General features: G+C 40.4%; 1 protein-coding gene across 1 annotated transcript in view; it reads right to left on the reverse strand.

Annotated features, from left to right (window-relative positions):
- The window catches only part of ANKRD50 (ankyrin repeat domain 50), a 39,468-nt gene extending 19,227 nt beyond the window's left edge, over positions 1-20,241 (reverse strand). The window contains exons 1-2 of the mRNA XM_017829943.1: positions 20,167-20,241; positions 18,167-19,427 (exon numbers count right to left, since the gene is read on the reverse strand). Coding sequence (XP_017685432.1) covers positions 18,167-18,645 — 479 coding nt within the window. The 5' untranslated portion in view covers positions 18,646-19,427; positions 20,167-20,241. The remainder of the gene's footprint in view (positions 1-18,166; positions 19,428-20,166) is intronic.
- Positions 20,242-21,525: the final 1,284 nt, after the last annotated feature.

A 21,525-nucleotide genomic window follows, 5' to 3' on the forward strand; every position in this document is an offset into this window, starting at 1 on the left:
TCTCAAAGGTCTTTTCCAACCCTAAAAAATTCTATGATTCTTTGCTTACCCCCCGTAACCTGACTTAGTAATTCCACTCCCCTCCTATTTCTGGTTTACATAGGAAAATAATATAAATCAACACGGAATTAACAATGTCTTAAAGTACTTCCCTCAAGGGTGATTCATCTACAGATTGTTGTAACAGATTGCTTAATGTGCAGAGTGCCTCTCAAAGGATTAGAAGTTGATTTTCTTTACCTTCTGAAAGGGTAACAGCTTTATCTTTATAACTTTTATATGCAATACAGGTATAAAAGTGGTTATCGTTAAAAACAACAAAATTAACTAGTCAGTAAAAATACAAAATCTCCAGAGAAAACAGCACAATTAGGTATTTTAAATGATGGAATTCATTTTAGTGGCAATATAATGACTTACTTATGCAGAGCAAAGATGTTTTACATGCTCTGCAGCAAATAAGAATTCCTCAGAACAATGAGCCATCCCACAGAATTCTTCAGGATTGCTACTGAGTTGACTGAACCCATGCAAACATGATTTTCCACACATGGAAGGAATATACACAGGCTATTCTGCAGTTCTGCTTGAGATTTTTAGATTGGATCCACACAAACACGAAGATACAACAGAATAAAGTAGAAAGATAGCAGTGCTGCCCACAAAGGCTGAAAAGAGCCACAGTGGAATGCACATACTTGCTTTTAAAAGGAAAAAAAAAAGAAAAAAGCAAACACATACATGCCAAATAGCAATTAATGAGTGGCTCTAGGAGCAAAAGAAATTATAAATCCTAGTTTCTCATGAATGCGTTCCTCATATTTGGCTGCCACTGGTGTATAGGAAATTTGGTTATGCCCCCACTTGAACTGTCTGATGGCTGATAGAGGGTGAACGTAGCTTATCCCTGAAAGGGCTTCCTTTTCTCTACCCAGCTGCTGGCATTTACTGCTGACAAACACACAGAACAAATGTACAAAACTTATCTCCTAAGCAGGCAACAAGCAGCAAGGGAAAAAAAAATAAAGAAAAACATAATCAATCCCCAATTTGTCAAACTCCAAGTGCTGCTACTTTTAGCAAAACATGAAATACTTCAAATTTCATGATGGAAATTACTTATTTGGAAATCTGCTTTGCTGCTACTCCTGAGCTCTTACGTTTCTTTTTCTAATCAGTGTAACAATGCTTTAACAAACTGCCTTTTGAGTCACCTTCTTGCCACTAGGTTATAGTTCAGCACTTGTATTCCACTTGCAGCTGCCAATGGCAAGAACCACCATACCAGAGGTCTGCATCGGGAATTTACAAACGCTGTTCTTTCCAAAGAAAGTTTGTAAAGAAGCAGACAACATCATTATTCCACACAATCTCCTGCTATTTCACAAATGCTTCTACACCAGATTCCTTGAGGAAATTCACCAGCTATTTGTCATATTCGTAATAACCTCTTTCCCCTCTTCCTTCTGTAATTAGTAAGGAGTTAACTTTTCCTCCTCATTTTAAACTAGGAGTGGCCTCCAAACATTTTTCTTCGGAGGAAATAATCTCTGTAAACTACAGCTAGGGAAGCAGCTTCAGGATTAATTCTGGAAGTGGGCACACCCCCTGCATTCCCTCCAAAGGTGGAATGTGACACTGATTTTGCATCTCTCACTGGAAATGTTGCATGTTAAAAGACATCACTACAGGACGTGAGCACAGGAAAAGCAAGTTAAACATCCCAAACCGATTTTTTAAAATGATGCTAAATGCTCCAAATTGTTTTACTGCTGTCAGGTAAGGTTGTCCTTAAGCTTGACTTTAGCTCATCTGCTTCTTTCTGTTTTGGGGAGTTCTAAAATGTTAAAAATTGGCATTCTCCTATTGAGTTCACCAGCACCTCCCTGCCAAGATGCCCCTAGACCATCATCTTACCCAAAGACTATTTGCATTTCAAAAAGGAAAGCAATATTCAGGTGAGACAGTTCACATGTAATATTTACAATTAAGTTAATATTAACACCACTATTCTGAGTCACAAGAAACAGTAGCAGGTGATCACACGGAATAACAGAAAACAGCTGCAAACTCCATGAGGACTCTAATTCCTTGAAACTGAAGCAATTCCTTTAGGACTGTAAACATATGCTGAAAAAAAATGTATTTGTAAGACCTACATTTGGTGACTACCAGCAACATGACGGAGCTGACCCACTGCTATCAGCAATCAAAGTTACACTGGGTTTTACCTGATTATTATATTTGCAAAAATCTGCCAAAAACCCCTCATAAAACGTTCACCTTATGTGACACAGACAAGAAAGTGCTGTCCTCCATATGAAATGTAGAGTTTACATCTGGTAAACCTTGTAAACCTGGTAGAGTTTACAAGGAAACTGCTCATTTGCACATTTGATCTAAAGAATTATTGAAGATTAAATGGAGAAGTATACCTATATATATCGGAGGGATATCTTTGTACGCATATATATTTATACATAGAGAGTTTAACTACCTCTAGTGTTTAAAAAAAATCGACAATTCTTCAGACACTTGTCTCAATCTTCAGAAAAGCAAACAAGCATCTTCCTTCTTATAAGTGCTTTACAAAATGATATATCACAGCCCTTTACCATGTAATTTTTAAGACACTTATTTCCCTTTAAATTGTATCTGAAAATAGAGAAAACGAAGTACATGGTGAGACTGTAAATAAGCCAACTATATTTACATAATGTTGTAGTAGTTTTTGCCAGCAACATAAGATGAAGAGGGATTTTTGCCTAAAAATCACACACAGAGACCTAACAAAGATCCTAACCACTAAGAGGAAACCTGAAGCTGCCTCTTCCAGCTCTAAATCAGGTGTAGCAGAAGCTTCCCCAGCCCACTGCTGGGGGACAGGCAGGGAAGCAGAAGGCTCTCTAGGGCAGTGAAGAGCTGGAGGTGCTGCATGACAGGGAAAGGGAAAGGAATTGTTAAACGGGCTCTACTGAGGGGAGCTCAGGCCATTACAGGATACTTGAGGACAGAGATGCCCAAGGGCACAAATCTATACACAACAGGGTTTTCACTACTTCCACTGCTCATGGAATAAACTTAAAAACTTTAAAATGCCTAAGAATAGAAAACAAAAATGCAAAACTCCAGATTTTTCAAAATCATCCGTACTTGAAAAACTCTAAGGAGTGAGAGCAAATACCCCACCTTCCTCTTCATGAGTTTAGAGACACATATTCATTTGTATATTGTAATAATCCACGGGCTGGTTAGCAGGGAGTATAATCCATTAAAGCTGTCTGTCCGCACCACCCCCAGTTCCCAATTTGCATTTAAAAGCATGGAGCCAGTGAAGATAAAGCTGTTAAAGACTGTAGAAGCTTCAGGAAAGACAGACTTAGACTAATAGCTGCATTTTTCTCTTTTGTTTTCCAAACTGCATACGGGGCACAGGTCGCAATAGAAGATGAAAAGGTAAATTTAACTTCTAATAAAATTGACAATTCCTGCTATTCAGCTATGAAATATTACCCTCTTTCAGCAGCTGTATTCACACAGAAAGAAAAACCAGAGCATCTTTACAAATTGTTTATAGCACTGTTTGCAGAGGAGTGAGTTTTATTTTGTCCTATGACAAGGCATTTACGTCTTATGGATGACTTACAGTAAACAGTTTGTTTACCTGCCTTATAAAGCATTCTGGCTAATGTTTAAAAGGGAGACTAATTATCAAGTCCAAGAGCTGCTTTCTGTACAGTATCGCCCCTATTCTCAGCACTATATACATTTGTAACACAAGCCTTTGCTTCTTACTAATCACCCAGCTGCTCAGACTGGTAATAACACCCTGAAAAACACCACAGAGGACCTTTAACTAACTGGGAATATTTAAGAAATACAAGGGCTGTGAAGCACAGAACCATTTTACACTTAGAAAAGCTGCGAAATAGAACATAAAGCAAAAGTGAAGTAACGCAGTTTGATGTGTGTACACACCAGCTCTGATCAGGTTATTGAGGGGCCTGTTCTGTAATTTTTCAACATGATAAAGTGTACTGCAACTGATTATGATTTTCTGACAAAGTGCAATATTGGAATTAAGACACACTCATGGGCTACAGTGTAATGTAGATTATTTGTTTTAGTAAATTATTTATTTGTAGGTTGCACAGGACAACAAACTGGCTCTAACAATTCTACCCAACCACGCTTAATCTTATGAAGGATGAGGCAGAAAGCAGAAAGAAAAGAAAAGCCCACCCTGAGAATCACCTATTGGGAAAGCTCGAGGTGAAGTACACAGATGTAAATCAAGGGTCTGGCCTTTTCAGAAGCGGTGAATTAGAAAACAGCAGGCAAGTCTTGTGCAACTCAATACCTGATTTTGCAATGTCTTGTAGCAACCTGGATTTTATCTGCAATTGTAAGGCAGACTTGTAGCCCCACCAGGAGAGCACAAAAGCCACCTCCAGGGCATCAGGCCAGACAAAAGCAGAGTTTATCGCCGAACCAGAGCCACTGGTCACACAGAAACAGGCCATACTGGACCCTGTGTATTGATTAGAGACCTCCTACAGTCTCAGACAAATACGTCGGTGATTTCTGGCTATAAAGCACTGCCCGCAGATCTACTGGTGACATTTACTTGAAACCTCAGAAAACAGAAGCCTTAAGAGCAAATATTTTGGTGTAATAGTTGGACTGCCCAGAACAGTTTGCAAACAACTTGGCTATTATAAAGGATGGACTACTGTGGCTGAAAACCATTCACAACTGCTACCATGACCAGGTCGAGAACATACTTGCTAAACATACTAAACAAACATATGTGCTAACATATACAATATGTTCTAAACTACTCCAAGTCTAACATACAAAATTCTGTGCTCCCAAAGGCGGAGAGGAGGAGAGCACAGGAGACAATACAAACGTTTTTGCCAATCACGTAATATAAAAAAGGAAGGTATTCTACACAAACTCTCACAGGTCTGTTTTATAGTGATGGAGAGGTCACCTAGTCCACTTCCCCGCCTACACCTAGATCGGCTCTACATCTGTCATCCCTGAGAGATACAAGTCCAGGCATTCCTAAAGACTTCCACTGATCAATAGTGTTTCCCTAAGCAATCCATTCCAGCGCTTCAATATTCTTGTAACCGGGAAGTTTCCCAATTTTACGTGTTTTCCTGCACTTCAAACTTGTACTTCTTGCCCTATAACTTGTCCCACGGGTAACACAAGGGTCATTACAAGGAAGCCCGTAGTATCCAAAATTTATAATCATTTCCCTCCACTCAGTCAGCTGATGGCATTAAGGAACAGGCTGAGAAAAGACAGATCTCTGTGAAACCACCAGTGCTGTGTCAAAGTGAGCTAGGATAATTAAGTTCAGTTACTCATCTCTTAATGCACATAGCCAAATATAGTTCTACCTTGCGCACAGCCTGTTTGCCTGAGTCTAATGTCAGCAAAGCCTTCCTGGAGTCAAGATGACATTTATGGTTATCCCTTATCCATAAGTACTGTGACTCTTACAAACAAGTTAGATTACATTTATCAAAACCAAGCCATGTCATACCCTGGTAGTTGTTTTTCAACTCTTTGTTATCTCCCAGCTGCTTGCAAATAGTTTGGCTGATTATTTGTCCTGGCATTTTTCATTTCAATTGACAGGCTTCTAGTTCCCCACGTCTTTTTTGTCCCTTTTTAAAGCAAGGCACTAAATATGCAACTTCTTCTTTCAAGTCTGAATTTTCAGCCATCCTGATAAAGATAACCTGTCCTTTGAAGACAATCAGTAACAGTTTGAAAACATCTCACCTATTCTATTGGGTTTCTCTTTGTTTGTTTTGGGTTTTTTGCCTAGGCTATGTTTTTCTTTAATCTTCCCTCTTTCTTGCTAGTTTTAACCATGTTAGCTGACTGCAAAATGACTGTTTTTTAAGAAAGGGCAACATACACAAGCACTGAACACTTCAGCTTTCCCACTGCTAACAGTTTTTCCCTCCCTAATGAACAGCAAACCAACACTTGGTGGACATTGTCTTCTTTCTGCTAAAGCAGGTATGGAGCTACTTCTTATTACCGAACAAAACACATCTCACGGGAAACATGATTAATGCCCCCTGAACTTTCAGTCTTGCCTTCATTTTTACATGAGACTTTCACTTTCACATTTAGTAGCTGCTCTACTTGCTTTCTGCAGTCTTCCTGCTCACGTTTCACACACGAACAAAAAGGAGCTCGGTTTCACTGAACTGGACATTTAATACACTGTTTTGAGACTTCGGCGTTCATTTCAGTTAATTCCTTTCATTATAGTTGTCTTCATGAGATCTTACAAATTACCCGAGGTCACCAGTATCTCCAGGCCCACCGATTTTAGTTTGTCCTTCTTTCTCCTCCCCTTCCATAAAAAGAATCACAAATCATTTAGGTTTGAGAAAACCTTTGAGATTGAGTCCAACCATTAACCCAACACATTCAAGATCATTTCATAGTCATTGTCTCCAAAAGACTTCTTTGGTTTTCTCAGCTGACTTTTTCCAATCTGATTGAAGCAAATTTATGTCTTCCCACTAGCTATTTTCTCCTCTTTGACATCAGTAGTATGGTCACTGGCAGACTCCTTCTTCTATCTTGCTTTCCCAGTTGATGCTTATCTCCTGTTTGTTTTGTTATTCAAAGTTTTCAACGAGGTAGACATTATCATACAAATTCTACGCTTTGGAGAATTTCATTTGATAGCTTAAAGCAGCTTAGTTTACTTGAGCTTGCAGTTTTGGTGAAGTAAAACACTTGTATTTTAGGGAAGACACGGTTTAGAGGTGTGGGAATTTCTCTTAGTTACCAACTACTACACTTGGACAAAGTAGGTAAACTTCTAGGTACACAAGATGGTCTGACAGGTAGTTGGTGGATAGTTTTATTTACAGTCCATGAAAGATAACACTTAACAACAAACTAAGTAGAAATCCCATGTTAAACTATCACCACGTATGGTATATATGTTTATATATTTTTTTCTTTATATATGTTTATATATTTTTATAATTTTATATATATGTTTTTTAATCACAGATTTTTCAGTGGCTTTAATTTCTTTAGCTTATTCTAGAATACAAGCAAGCACATTATGTACAAAACAAACTACTTTTTTTTAAACATACCAGTTATACAAGATATCCTGACAGATCTTTTAGAGCATTTAACTCAATCTTGAGCGCATACTAATATTTCCAGTTCTGCTTGTTCACCCTTACCTTTTTTCCATTTGTATGAAAACACCTAAGGCATTTGATTACTCACTAACTTATCTTCTTCTTTGTCCATCCCATGACCTATATGACTAACCCTATTTTCCCTCCTCCTCCACCCCCAGTTTCTGAGTTGTTTGTTTAAGCTGCTGTTATTTATATTTACACCTCGAATTTTCCATTCACCAGGTGTTGTTTCAGAGCTCTTTTAACAGGGTCAAAATCAATGCTTTTCTTTCTATTAAGCATCAATTAAGTTTTCACTATTGGTTTCCACAAATCCACCTCATTCTTTGAAAAAAAAAGGTGTCACAGAAAGTACAAATTACATCAAGTATATGAGATGAAAGCATCAAATCAGACTCATTGAAAACTATTATTAGTAGAAATGAGAGAATTGCCTATACTGTATCTTATTTTCCATTCTTGTAAAGTTCGGATAATAACTTCGTAATATTCAAAAATATGTGGTTGAAATGCAACATGCACCACAATAAGAAAACTACCAAGTTTATATATGCAAAGAATGTATTAAAATTACAAAATTAGCTTTATATCATTTATGAAACCAAAGGTTTCACCATGTGAAATATATATACATAGTCTTTTCAGCTTTCCTTATTAACTACCTGATTCCTTAGTCATATAAAAAATATTTCTTTGTTAAACAAAAATGTAGCTGCTTCTATGAGCAGTGTTATCTGAACACATTAGTACACAACTGAATTGAAATTCTTGTAGCTTTACAGGCATTTGAATTTGTAGGTATTATCCTATGTTTTGGAGATAGACAAAGATCCATTTCTTTTCTCTGTCTCGATTTGTACAGGACATAAACACAACATGGAACAGATATTGCTTTCCAGGTACATGATTGTATTTGCTGACATGAGAGAAACACTAACCAGAAAATGAAACAAAAGATGAGACAGGTGGAAAACTGCACTGAATACACTCATTTGTGTGGCTTTTGTCAGGCTATATGGTAGTTTACTGTCTGGCCAACCCTATGTTCACTTATCCCATGACCATATAACAGAATATAGTAGATTAATGCACACGATGCAAAAGTCACCATTATTACTGCAGTTCAGTCTGACAATCCTCAAATTAATTAGATTTTTCCTATGCATCTGATTCCAAATGGAATAAAACCCAACATTACTGATTGGGAAGGAGGAAGAAGAGGTGCTGCAGTAGCTGTTCCCTCAGAATAGGGGGTTCCTGAATTGCCTGCCTGGAAAAACCACGCTAAACAACAGTAGGCATTTTGAAATCTTGATCAATGCCTAATCAAATTGCTCTGTACCTGCCTATCTCATTTCCTGCACATCATCATAAAGCACCCCACACTTCAACTCTTGAACTGATTGCAGGATTACACTGTCCAATCTCATCTCGAGAAAATCCTCTGCACAAATACCAGATGAAAAGCTGTTAAGATATTACCTTCCTAGTCAAGCACTGGAGACAGTTTCCCTACTATGTTTGTGTTACCACGTATCTTTTTCCATCTTATTTTGTCAAGAAAAATGGACTATCCTAACCTTTAACTGCACTATCTTAGTTGAAGAGGCAACAGATGGAGCAGCTCTCCTGTGTCCCACTCAAAATTATTCTCCCATACTCCCCAAAGCAGAATCCACAGCATATGTTCCTCATGCATCACTCTGGGGCCGTATTAGTCATCTTGTGGTTTGGTTTTTTAGCCCCCCAGCCCCAAGCTGATATAATTTATCTGTTTTGACTGTAAATCTCCAGCTGATCCTTTCTGCATCTTCTCCATAATTTACTTTCAAAAAAGACTGTTAGGTTAGCACCATGTGAACCTGATTCCATTACCCTACACCAGTGATGCATTTAGCTTTGGAACTGATTCTATAGTTTCATGTTCATTCTATAGTAAGATCTGTTTTTAGCCTTAACTACACTAGAACAAGTGACAAACCACATCTTCCTCTCCCTCCCCCCCACAATTTATACAGAAAATGTTTACTGTGGATGACAACTTCATCATACTTTAAAATAGACAAAAGTACTAAAGAAAAAATTATGGACACACAGAATGATTTGTGGTGTTGTGCTGTTGACTGATGAAGTTTCCATCTGTTACGACTGGGCAGAGTTGGTACTCCTTTGCTAATTTACAGTAATCCAAAATCAGACAGGGCACACAATTTCTCTCATCATGGATCAGATGCACTTTACCTATTAACAGAGCTTTTTTCCAGTGTCCTGCTGAATGCTACTCCAGGAAAGTGCAGAAAAGGGATAGACAGCTTAGTCATTGTATCATGTTCACTATTGCTGCAGAAGAGCCAATGTAGTTAAAACTGAGACTTGTTAATTAACTGCTCTAAGATGGAAATCATGCTGTAATCCCATTCTTAACAATTTTTCCTCATGAGGTTCATTCCTACTTTCCGGTTAATGTCACCTCTATACTGCTGGTGTTTTCCTTAACCAACCTAGAACTTCTGAAGTTTTCTGTTTCCTAGAGGACAACTCCATGACACTGCATAAAACCTTAAATATGATGCCACCATGCCCCCTTTCCTTCTCTCGGGTGCTAAGATACCATGGATCTTTAGCACACCGTCTTGCATCTGTGCAGCCAGATGCCCATCTCCCCTTCTTCACACAACCACCAGTATTACTGACTCTTCTTAGGACATGAAAAAGTAAAAAACCCAAGGGAAAGACACCGTTTATGGTCCGTATAATCCACTCACATATGATCCTTTATTCCCATTCTTTCTCAATTTAAACAACAGCATCCACACCTGAGCCAGGAAGTCTGAGGGCCTATCTACAAGACTTTTTGGTCTTTGTATGAAGGTATCTACAAACATGCAGCATAGAGGGCTTTGACTGCAATTGGTTTGCCCCCTTCACTTCATCAGTTATGTAAATGTCCCCAGTTGCCTTCTTCTCATTATTTCATTTTCAAGTTCTTCTTTCATGCTCTCATCACACTTTGATGTCATCAGCATGCCAGGAACCTACCCACCTCCATTCTTTGCAGCACCTCCTCTGCAATACCTTTGAACACCTACATACAACTCAACCCTTGTGTCAACATCATTATTTTCTTGCCTTTTTTGCCCAATTATTTGTTTTTGAGCAGTAATTCTTCAATCATGAAGCATCTTTGCATTAACTATTCAAAACATTCCTGCTCCTAAACAAAGACAGAAGATTTCTCACCATTCCCAGTGTACTGCAGACATCATCACACAGAAGAAACTGAAACCTCTTCAAGTCATTGCTTCACTAACATTTTCGGGAGGCAGTATTTCAATACTATCTTCTCCCAATATATAAGACACACTAAGTCCTTTCTACTTCACAATCTGCCAAATCCTTTTCACTTTTTCATTGAAAAAGAAGAAAGAAAAAGAAACTTAAACCCTTGCACAAGCTATGAACATGTGCATAGAAAACTGAAGGGAAGGGAAATAATTAACAAGTAAGAATTGCTACGAAGGTCCATCTAACTAAACAGCTTATAGGAAAACCTGTAAGGTTTAAGCCTGAGCCTCATTGATTAAAGGCAAAATGTTAATGCCTATAGAAGTAGAAGACAAAAAGGTCTATGTAAGTTGTCATTATTAAAATGCCTTAGGGAAACTTTCTTATGGTAATTTAATCTGAAAAGGTTAAAACCTTAAGTGGTATTATGTTCAGTCTGTAGGCTGTGCTTCCATACAATGAAAGAGGAACATACAACTTGCTCTTGCAGAAACACTAACTGCTGCTATGTGACCCGTTAACTCCACAGATTTAAGGGAAAAGCCTAAAGAGAAACATGCCACAAAGTACTTAAGCTTCAGGCAATGCTCAGCTTTCTAACTGTCTGGAGAACACCAGAACACAGAGTCTTCTATGAAACCCAGCATCAGTTAAAAGTCGAAAGCCCCAGTTACTACACATTACGTGTAAATACTCAGAATCAGAAGCTCCAGGAGAGACAAGATGCTCTCACAAGACTGAATTTACCTTCTGCAACTCCACTTTCATTGAGCTGGAAACGTAGACTGAGTTGGCAGATTCTTTTTAATCCCTTTGGTATACTCTTACAGAAATAGTTTTTCATCTCACCCATGAATTGGTATAATTTTCAGTTGGTGTCCTGCCTCTACCATTTTTGAGTATAAAATAAATCATAAAAAAATAAAAGAACTTGCTTTTAACTGAAATGAGATGGATTTAACTGAAAATCGTTATGACTCCTACTAAAAGGAGAATTCAATCTTGTACCAGATCAGGCTCCTCTGAGCTAGGATCCAAATAGCTTCAGGATTCTAGTCAAGCATAACTGAAAGATGTAGGAATAGAAAAAAATCTGGGAAAGTACAGAAGTAGAATGTTGCCTATTTACACATCTAAAACATTGGTTTCCTTTAAATATGGAAAACATTTTCTTAGCTAAGGGATTTTTTAATGTCACATTCTTAGGTGTGACCTCTGAGAAAAGTAACAAGTTGGAATTATTTAATTTCAAGATGAGATGAAAGAGAATAAAGCCATATTCAAACATGTAAAAGGCTGTCCCAAAAAGGAAAGAAAGACTCTATTCTCCATGTCTCTGCAGAGCACCGTAAGTACTAACAATTTCAGATTATAGCAGGAAAAAACAACTCAGGTTAGACATATGGATTTTTTTTCCCATAAGAATTGTGAGGCGTAAGAGCAGAGGTTTTGTGCATCTCTCAAAACCAGACTCAGTTTCTCCTGCCTGGGGAAGGAGATGCTGGACTTGATTTTTCTGAGGTCCCCTTCCAACCTTCTCAACGTTCAAATCAGTCACTTGCACATTTGAACTTTACATGTGGTAAATGAATAAACACACTGGAGGTTTAACAACTTTCTTCTTTAGAGGGTCTTGTAAATTAATTTATTATGCATTCAGATCTTTCTTTGCATGACATGGGATACAGTTAGTCCTTGGTTTTGTTTCTACCATTTGGAGCTCTACAACATTAGGAGACTTGGACAAGATCTATACTCACACCTTCCCTGTGAACACTGCAAAGCTACAACTACCAAGACTGCACTGGAGCTGTGGAAGCAGAGGGAAAGGCTCTATAGCAGCCCTTTGAGATTAGAGAAAAGATGCAGATCACTTCCAGACAGTCTGAGACCTGGGTGAGAAAAACTGAGACATTTATTACCTATAAAAGATTAATACTGAATTACTGTCTTATAGAGTAAATTGAGAGAAATCCCAACAGCTTTGAAGTTTCCAGTAGCTCAAGCTGAGGCATCTCTATGTCCAACATGCTGCCTCTCTCTGTTATCTTTTCAGTGGTCTCAGAACCTGGGTGCTGCAAACTGCAGCAGAAACATGTACGGTGGTTAATTCAATAGCAAAGAAAACTCAAAGTTCGTAGGGTAAAATACCAAAACCCCATTAAAGTCAGGATACTCTAAGTCATCTCAAATTTACTCCAAAACACACTGAAGGTTTTTCAATTAAGAATAGGCTACTCCAAAACAGTGAAAAGCTCACTAGTTAATAAAGCCCACACAATCCATTATCATTTTAATTATATCACTGACTTCAAAGATGGCACAAGGAGTTCTAAAAAAAAAACCAGCTTCTTCACACTTCATCTGTTATTATATACAACTCAATGTCTAAACCTGTTCCTTCATCTACACCTAAGAAACAGCAAGAAAAATGGCATTTCAATACTGCAGATTGCAAGTCCCAGGACAAGTCACGTAACATTTGGTGAACAAACCTGTGTTTTTCTACATTGCCACACAAACAATCCAGAACTTGAATTAAAACTTGTTTCCCCATATCACTTAGAGAAGAGTAAAAGCTCTATCACCTACAATTTGCAACTTTCTGGCAATACACAACTCTTGGGGGAAACAAGGAAGGAAAAAAAAAAACTCAGTAGCATGGAAAGCCAATACAGGTGAAGGGCTGGGAGGAAGGAAATGCTTTTTAGCACTGGCTGACACTCACAGGTTTTTACTCTGAATTCTGCTGTTCTTGAGGTTTCAGTCATATTGCCAAAGACAAAACACCAAACAGGCAGAAGTAACTTTACATAAGATAACAGCTATTGGCACAAGAGTTGTTGCACTTTAACGCTATCCAAATGAGTGACTCATACAAGGCTTTCAAATTTAATCAACATAAACCCCTGTTTCAAACTTGCAGTCAGCAGAAAACCTTACATGACCTCTCACACTTTTTACCATCAAGTCTACAGATACTTGTATGTTCTAGAGAACTGTAAAACTGTTTTGCTTTCTGTATCACTCTAACGTTGTTGGTCACGTTCCACTACAAGGCAAACCTGCTGTCCATGCAGACATAGGAGCTACATCACAGATACATAGTTCAGCTTCACAGAGCACTGAAGTGCGAACAAACTGCAACATCAAAAAATCCTTTACTGCCATTAATTTAAACTTTTGGTGTGGATGCCTCTTGTCACCTTGGCCCAGCTTGGTTAACTCTCTGGGGTTTCCCTTTCCAAATACGAGCAGGAAAGACTGGTAGTTAGAAATAGAAGAAAAGCTTCACATTGAATTTTGCATTAGCATGCACAAAACCTGGTGTCCTTTCTGAAAGAAAAAAAAAAAAGGCACAGCTTCCCTATATTCATTTTGGTAAAGAGGATGAACCATCATTTGAGAAAACTTCTATGAAGTTCTTAAGTAATCACGGATTTGTTCCGCAGCTCTTTCTGTTTGTTTTGTGGTTTTATTTCTTTTAAATTTTTCATTTCTTGGGTCTCTACTGATCAGGGACATCTACTTGCATGGGAATGCAAATAAGTGGAAATCTGAATTCACAGCTTCATTTTTCCTCCAATAAAAATCACTTTGATCAGACCCTCTTCCATAAAGGTAATTGTATCAGAAATACTCTGGTAACAAAATTTTAGGATACTACACAAGCAAAAAAACACTTGAAAATCACTGAACCAAATTCAGTATCTGAGATGTATGTGAAAAGTCTCACAAGATTTGAAGTTTCCTGAAACGACATGCAAGAAGATGGAAGGAAACTTCACCTGCGAGTGAGAGCAAAACTGCTCTATCTGCACCAACCTGGCTGGGAGATGTGGAAATTCACCTTTTTTTTGTGATTTATTAATTTCAGCAATACACCCAGGCAAAATTCAAATTTTGCTTTAAGTTTGCAGTAGATCAACACACACTAAAGGCGAGTTTAGTGCAAATTTAAAAACATGTTATTTAACAGACATATTCCATCTTTAAATTCTCTAAACTGACCCAGGAGCTCTTGTCATGGATCTCTCAAACTCAAGAGCAATGCCTGCAAAACAAACCAGCTCTGCAGGGTAAACTATGCCCACACTTTCAGTAAAAGCCACTTTCTGGGCTGGGAATCAACCAAGCTCTGCCTTCCATCAATAATCAGAACTGCAGCACAACACATGGGAATTCTATGCCTTTCCCTACTGTCTGAAGATGTTTAATGTCACCTCCTCTGTCTGAAAAACATAAACCAGGAACATAAGGGAAATGCCTTTCTACAGCCTAGTTTACACAAATTTCAGTATTATCCATGGTTTATATCAGAATTCCTCAGGTCCTCACGGCCTTGGATAACTGGTATCTGCCTGTATTCCCACCAATCACTGGAAATATAAACTTGCTGCAGCAAAACCAAAACAACCCTAGAGATAGTATTGCAAAATTTGGGTTATTAATTTTTCTATATGAATAGAGAAAAAGAGTCTAGTGGATCTTTTGAATTAAATTCTCTCCATTTAACACATCATTTCTTTAGGAGTTTGTAACAGTCTTTGGCTTCCCTTCTGCTTCACTTTCACCTCAAATTTGAATATGAGGCTTCAGCATCCTCCCTTAAATTTAGGACTCCTTTCTGCTCCAGTACTGTGTGACTGAGAAAAGAAGTGCCTCAGAAGCAGCATCATAAGTAGCTGTTCTTTCTCTCAGCTGTCAGTGCAGCAATAAATACTTCTTAAATGGATTTGTAAAGTTCAGCCCTTCCAGCTCTTCAAATCTGCAACATCTGCCCCTGAAAGAATTTTTAGGGCACATTAAGTTTATAAATGCATAAGAAATTTTTAAGATAAGCCATTTAAACAGGAGGAGAATATCTTAACTCTCCAGGTCATCGCTTGCACATGCATCACTATGACCATCAGGATTGCTAAAAATCTCTTTAAAAACATTCTTCAGGAAAAGATTTCATTATTTTAGCTAACAAACTTTATATTGTTTAGAAATTAGAATGTCACAAAACATTAAAAAGCTTTTCTTTCTCACTATTTCCAGGACAATTAGCACAAAAATAGAGTGGTGTAATCTTGTTTAGCACTTATGAAGAGAAGTCTTTCCATTTTAGGCCATGAATACATGGTTGGGTCTGGAGCAGCTGTGAAAAGCAGAGCAAAAATCTGACAGCGCCTTTAAAGAAAAACCTTTCCCCTCTTATACTGAATAAATCAAAATAAGGTAAAATCGATGGAGCATTGAGACAAGAGCTTTATGCCCTTTCAGTGCCTTTACACAAAGCAAGAGGCAATCAGCTGACTGTTAAGTCTTCCTAGAATTCATTTCACGTTACAACAACTTTCACTCAACATAAACTATATATAAAGGCATCAGAGCAGAAGACTAAAGTGCTCAGTGGTAAGTCTTAGAAACCGTGAAACATCTTAACTTATATTTTTGTTCAATATTTATTGCATGCTTTATATATTAACAAAACTTCAGTTAACAAATGAAGGAGGCATTTGATGGTGGGAAGGGGGTTGCCAAGTTCCTCTTGTTTGTGGACAAGAGATTGTATCATCCAGCAGAACCAGCTCACCCTACTGCTGTCAACAGCCACCTCCTGGTCCCCTGCCACAGTGCTGAAAACTTATATTCCCAGTACAGCACCTTGTCTCTAACACCTCATCTCCCTTAAATCTGAAATATGAGAATGAAAACCATCTACCACAGCTGCTTTTGAGAGCAGGAGATCAGGGTAAGTGGGCAGCAAGGGAATACGTGAAGGGCCAAAAAAACCCCACAAACCAATCTCCTCAACTGAAGTTGTTGTACTACACCAAAAGTATTTTTACTGTTTACTGTTCAGAATCACTGCTGCAAAATTTGAGTAGGAAAAAACTATTACCGGATGTTGTGTCACATTTGATTGTTCCAGTACAAAACCAAGAACCCTGTATATTGACCTAAATATTCAAAGAGCCCATCGTTAAACCCTGTGTTCATAAAAATCACTCTAAAAAGCTGACTCTGACTCACAAGTATCTTCTAGATTTTCTATTTCTAGGTTGCATTTTTGTCTAAAGACATTTACCTAGCTCCTCTTCTGTGGAGTAAGGCAATCATGCTTAGAACAGAGGAAGGATTCCAGCCGAGAGAACTTGCCTGTGCCAAATTAGTAAGATTTCCTTGTAATAGACTTTTGAACATAAACAAGCTTTTACTCACCAGATTAATCCACTTTCATGATTTTAAAAGACTGCCTAAAGGTAGATGGCCAGTCTGCTATTCCATTTATAGACACTTAATTGCACCCAGATTTTACTCATTAGAAATTAAGAGGGTTTAATACTTCTGAAATTAGGGCCTTAATAGCTGTTAGAAGTTGCATATTCACTTAGCAAAAAACAAAAAAAATCCAGTAGTAGTCTTGGTTTAGACTATTTAAGACACTACACTGAGAACAATGTAGACATGCATCCTGTTTATTCAGCAGGCAAAGACATAACAGCCATCAGAACTAGAAGGCTCTTTTACACCACCAGGACAATAAGAGCAAGCACTAGGGTTCAACCTCAGTACTTGTTTTCCCAGTCCTAAGGGTCAGAAAAGCAAAAAAATGAGAAAACAGGATTTTTTTTTTTTTACTGCAAACATCAGCCAATAAACCCTCAAGTACCACAAAAAGTTACATCACTACACAACATTAAAAAATTTCTGCTTAACTAATATTCCAGAAAAGTTCTATACTGGCAACTAAATCTTTGTTGACGAAGACAAGCCTTATCCTTTATCAATTTTCCTTCATTGTTAGCCCAAGGGATAAAGACTGATAGAGACACACGTGAACAGGCTGTGCTCAAGACTGTACTTTGTTCTATGCACATACACTGTTATATACACATAATAGATCCTTATACACATCCTTATGCTTACAGAAACAAAATTATCAGTGACACATTCAGGAGACTTTGGTTTGTTAGGGAACACTAATTAAAAAATATATTTTTTTCCATTCAGCTTAGACAGCTGACAAACTCTCTAAGGGGCAGGGTGAGCCTTCCTGTTCAATTTCTGATCCGCTCAACACTTTGAAGGACTTATAAAATAAGTGGCAATAAAGACTTGACATAATCTGTGCATATTGTGAAAAGTAACATAAGGAGTTAATTGGCATTTTCCTACCACATATTTTTAGACCAACATAAAACCGATGTGCTGGATCAGACCCAGAGATCCATTAGCCCAGTTTCCTCTTAGACAGAGCATGTTATTGGAAGCTTTTCCAAGGGTCCTGTAAGGTCTGTTTCAGGTCTGTGAAGGACAACTGCCCTACCTTTATGGCACATGAAGGCCACAGACTAGGTATTTTCCACTCTGAAGTCAATTACTTTAAAGTCCTTCCAAAACACTAGTTACAACTGAGGGTATTAATATACAAATGTAAATAAATTCACTATTAATACTAAACTTTGTTTTAAAAGTAAATATTTATTTATGTCAGCTATAACTACAAAGTTAGATTTTTCCATGGTAGGTCTGCAAGCTCTGAACAGAGATAAAAAGCCATGAACCAAACATGTTTTAAACTATCTACATCTTAGACTCATTGGAAGGAAGAACTAAACAGCAGATATTTTTTGTTTTATTTGTGTTTTATTTGTGATAGGAGTTTTTTTATAATTTGTTTTTACCTTTTAAATGCTTCAGCAGGGTTCCTCTCACATTCCCCGGGTTGCAAGAGACTTTGAATAGCAGGATCTCTTAGTTTGTCCTCATATCCCTGGATCAGTCCACTGCGGCAGATTTGTGTGACTAAACCTCTAATAAAGCCTCCAACACAGAGTGTGTCAGAGTCTTGGGCCCTGCAGAAGTGGAAGGCTAGAGCCTGGCGATGTAAGCCTCTCTGGAGGTTTGCAGGTGAGCTTGGCCACAGTAACTCAGTACAGAGGGCTGTCTTCCCACTACCGGGCCCTCCTACCAACAATACACCCCAGGCAGCTCCTTTCCCAGAGACACTACCGGTATTATTCCCAGAATTCGCTACAAGAGATGGTTTGTTGGCAGCGCTACCACCGCAGTTAGCTTTCTCCTGGAGGCAGTGCTGAAGCTTGTGGAAAACCCACTCCCTACAGTAGAACTGCTTTCCCTGCAGCAAGCTGGTTTGAGCCATTTTACAAAGCTTCTTCTCTTGGACGTGTCATAAGCAGCAGCACATCTTCAACATCCCGGAGCAGGGAGACACGCGCTCATCTCGCACAGAACTTGACAGAGGTTACGGAGATCAGTTAACCTTCCTCATAAAACTTAACAGCCTCTTGGCAGGAAGGGTGTCACTCCATTTGTGTGCTTTGTTGTGATCAGCATGGCACAATCACAGCTCAGCTGACATCGTGAAGCCGTGTCTGGTACCAGCGCTCTGCAACACCTCTTGTGTGGCTCACAAGTTCACACAGCTCCATGGCTGCATCTGTAGCTTACGCGGCTGTGCGTGTTCCCAGTGTACAGGGGAGATAATACATCTGGAAAAACTGAGGGAAAGCCAACTTTGCAGTGTATACTAAATGCCTTTCAACTCTAGGCATTAATCTCCCTGGATATACATCCAGAAAAAGCTGTCCATAATAAAATGTTCCTTCTGGGAGTTTTATAAAGAAAGTGATTTTTCTTCAGAGTACTGTATACACACCACAAATGTGGTAAGTACCACTGACTAAAAGAGCCAGTTTGGACAGCGAGCTTTGCAGACTTCATACATCTGGGAGAGTGTCCGAGAAGTTCTTCATATTACGGTTTCTTATGCAGTATAGACGGCGGGGGGGAAAAAATGTTTACAGCTTCTTATTTCAATACATTCGTAAGTGTCTTCTTCAGGAACCTGGGATTGTTACTGAACCTGTTCTCAGGTATCTCAATCGCAAGATGTCAGAAGAGACAACATCTTCCCCTAGAGCTCTGAAATAAAGGAGACAGCACTTTTAACCCTACATGCAAGTCATAATTCAGTCAGCGGCAAATGCAGACAACAAAGAGTAAAGTCAAGGGCTCTTATTCCTTATTTTTGCTAATATCCTTAAATTAAAGAGCTGTTTTAAAGAAAATTCGTTGTTACGAGGTGCGATCAGCCACATGCAAGAAAAAATAACAATAAACAATGAACAGATATGACAGTGGCCTTAAACCCACATTCTCTCCCGAGGAGAACTGAATATATCCTCTCATCTCAGAAACACTCCTCCTGACGAGGCTCCATCACCGAATCCTCTCCTCACCCCGTTTCCCAATCGCCGGCTGCGGGCGTTTCTCGGGAGTTTCGTGCGGCAGGGCATTGCTGCTCCCCGCACACTTCTTTGTTCGCGGCAGCCGAGCGCCGGCAGCCCCGGGGTCACGGCGTGACACCCGCTGCCACCGCCCCGCCCGCGCCAGCCCCTCCATCCCGGGCCGGGCTGAGCCCCGCGCCCCGAGCCCTCACACGAGCGGCTCAGCAGCCGCTTGGCAGCGCGACCACCTCCCTTTGGGAAAACCCCCGAGCAGCTGGGAAGCCTCCCCAGCCCTTCCCCTGCCGCTCGCCCCCCGGCGCGGCGCCACACGCCCTGTCCCCGCTGCCGCCCCCACTCACACCCCCGGGCACCCCCCGAGCCCCGGGGTCGGTGCCAGCCCCGCCCGGGCAGGGGCCTCGCCGCCGCCCGCTCACCTCCGCCGCCGCCTCGGCTCCTCCAGACGGCTCCTCTGTCCTCTCCCCGCTGCCCGCGCCCCTCCTCTTCCTCCTCCCGGCCCCTGGGCTCCCGCCCCCCGGGCGCCGCCGTGCCAGGGCCGCGGCCACCCCGCTCCGCGGCTGCCTCAGCCCGCCCGGTGCTCTCCCTGCTCGGCGCCTCCCTCGCTGCCCGCTCCGCCCGCCCCGGGCCCGCCCCGGCCCGCCCCTCTCCCCTCGGGCGGCGGGGACATCTGGGGCGGGGCGGAGGGAGGCGGGCGGCTCCCCGTGGCCGCCGCCCCGGGCTTTGTGCCGGCCCCGCGGGCCGCCCGCCCTCTCCCCCCGCGCCCTCCCGGCGCGGCCCTGCAGGGGGCGGCAGCGCCCCCCGCGCCGGGCGGGGCCGCGCCCTCAGGCGCCGTCCTGGCCCCGCTCCACAGCGGTAAACTTGAGGGGAAAAGGTTCTGCCTGAAGGCGAACCCGCAGTTACCCCAGCCCAGGGGCACAGACCCTCACGTTAAAACCGTATTTCTTCCTTGGTTTTGTTTTTTTTTTTTTTTTTTTTCTCTTTAAGAAGCACCGACCTCATAGGGACAGAGGAGAGACAGCCTCCCCAAATAGTTGCACCAATTCTGACCTTCCCCCTCAACCCCTGCCCTTTCCTTCAGGGTATGCACGGACCCAAAAATTGTGTTTCCAAGACTGTGAGAGCTCCTAGGGCTCCATTGGAGTATCCCACACCCTTCTCCTCCAGCACATTAAAGCAACCCCAGAGCTTTACAGTTTTGGGTCCCTACAAGCCCTTGGAAACATGGACCTTAATACGGAAGAAAACAGGGTGGAACTTGCTCCAGGACAACTTTAACATGGAAGAAAGCAGGGTGGAACTTGCTCCAGGATGCCTTTAAGAGGCCCTTGTGAAGCCCCCTCCACCCAGGACAACAAAGTTACGACTCTCACCCTTTATTTTGTCTTGTGACACAGCAAGGGAAGGATTTTCATTAAAATTTGCTCCCCTCCTAGCCGGCTGCATTATTTATGATAATGTGCTTTTCCATTAGCTGTTGGATCAAGGTCTTCACGATTGCTAAATATTGCCTTCATTTTAGCACAGATTCATATACCAGGTAATTAAAGTATCGTGGAGTACATACTGAATATATCCATAGGATACAACAGAGTGATTTAGGACCTTTCAAGGAGCGTCCCAGGATTCTTTGTAGGAGCAAAATGATAAATTAAATAAATTTAGTTGGTGTGCTGAAGAGCTTAGAAAAACAAGTCTGTCTGCTTCTGAAAACCAGTAGAACAAGTTTGAAGAACCTTTGGAAGTAGTGAATTACAAATTCGCAAAGCAATTGGGAG

This window comes from Lepidothrix coronata, unplaced genomic scaffold (assembly GCF_001604755.1).
Source record: "Lepidothrix coronata isolate B3197 unplaced genomic scaffold, Lepidothrix_coronata-1.0 Scaffold171, whole genome shotgun sequence".
NCBI classification, from domain to species: domain Eukaryota; kingdom Metazoa; phylum Chordata; class Aves; order Passeriformes; family Pipridae; genus Lepidothrix; species Lepidothrix coronata.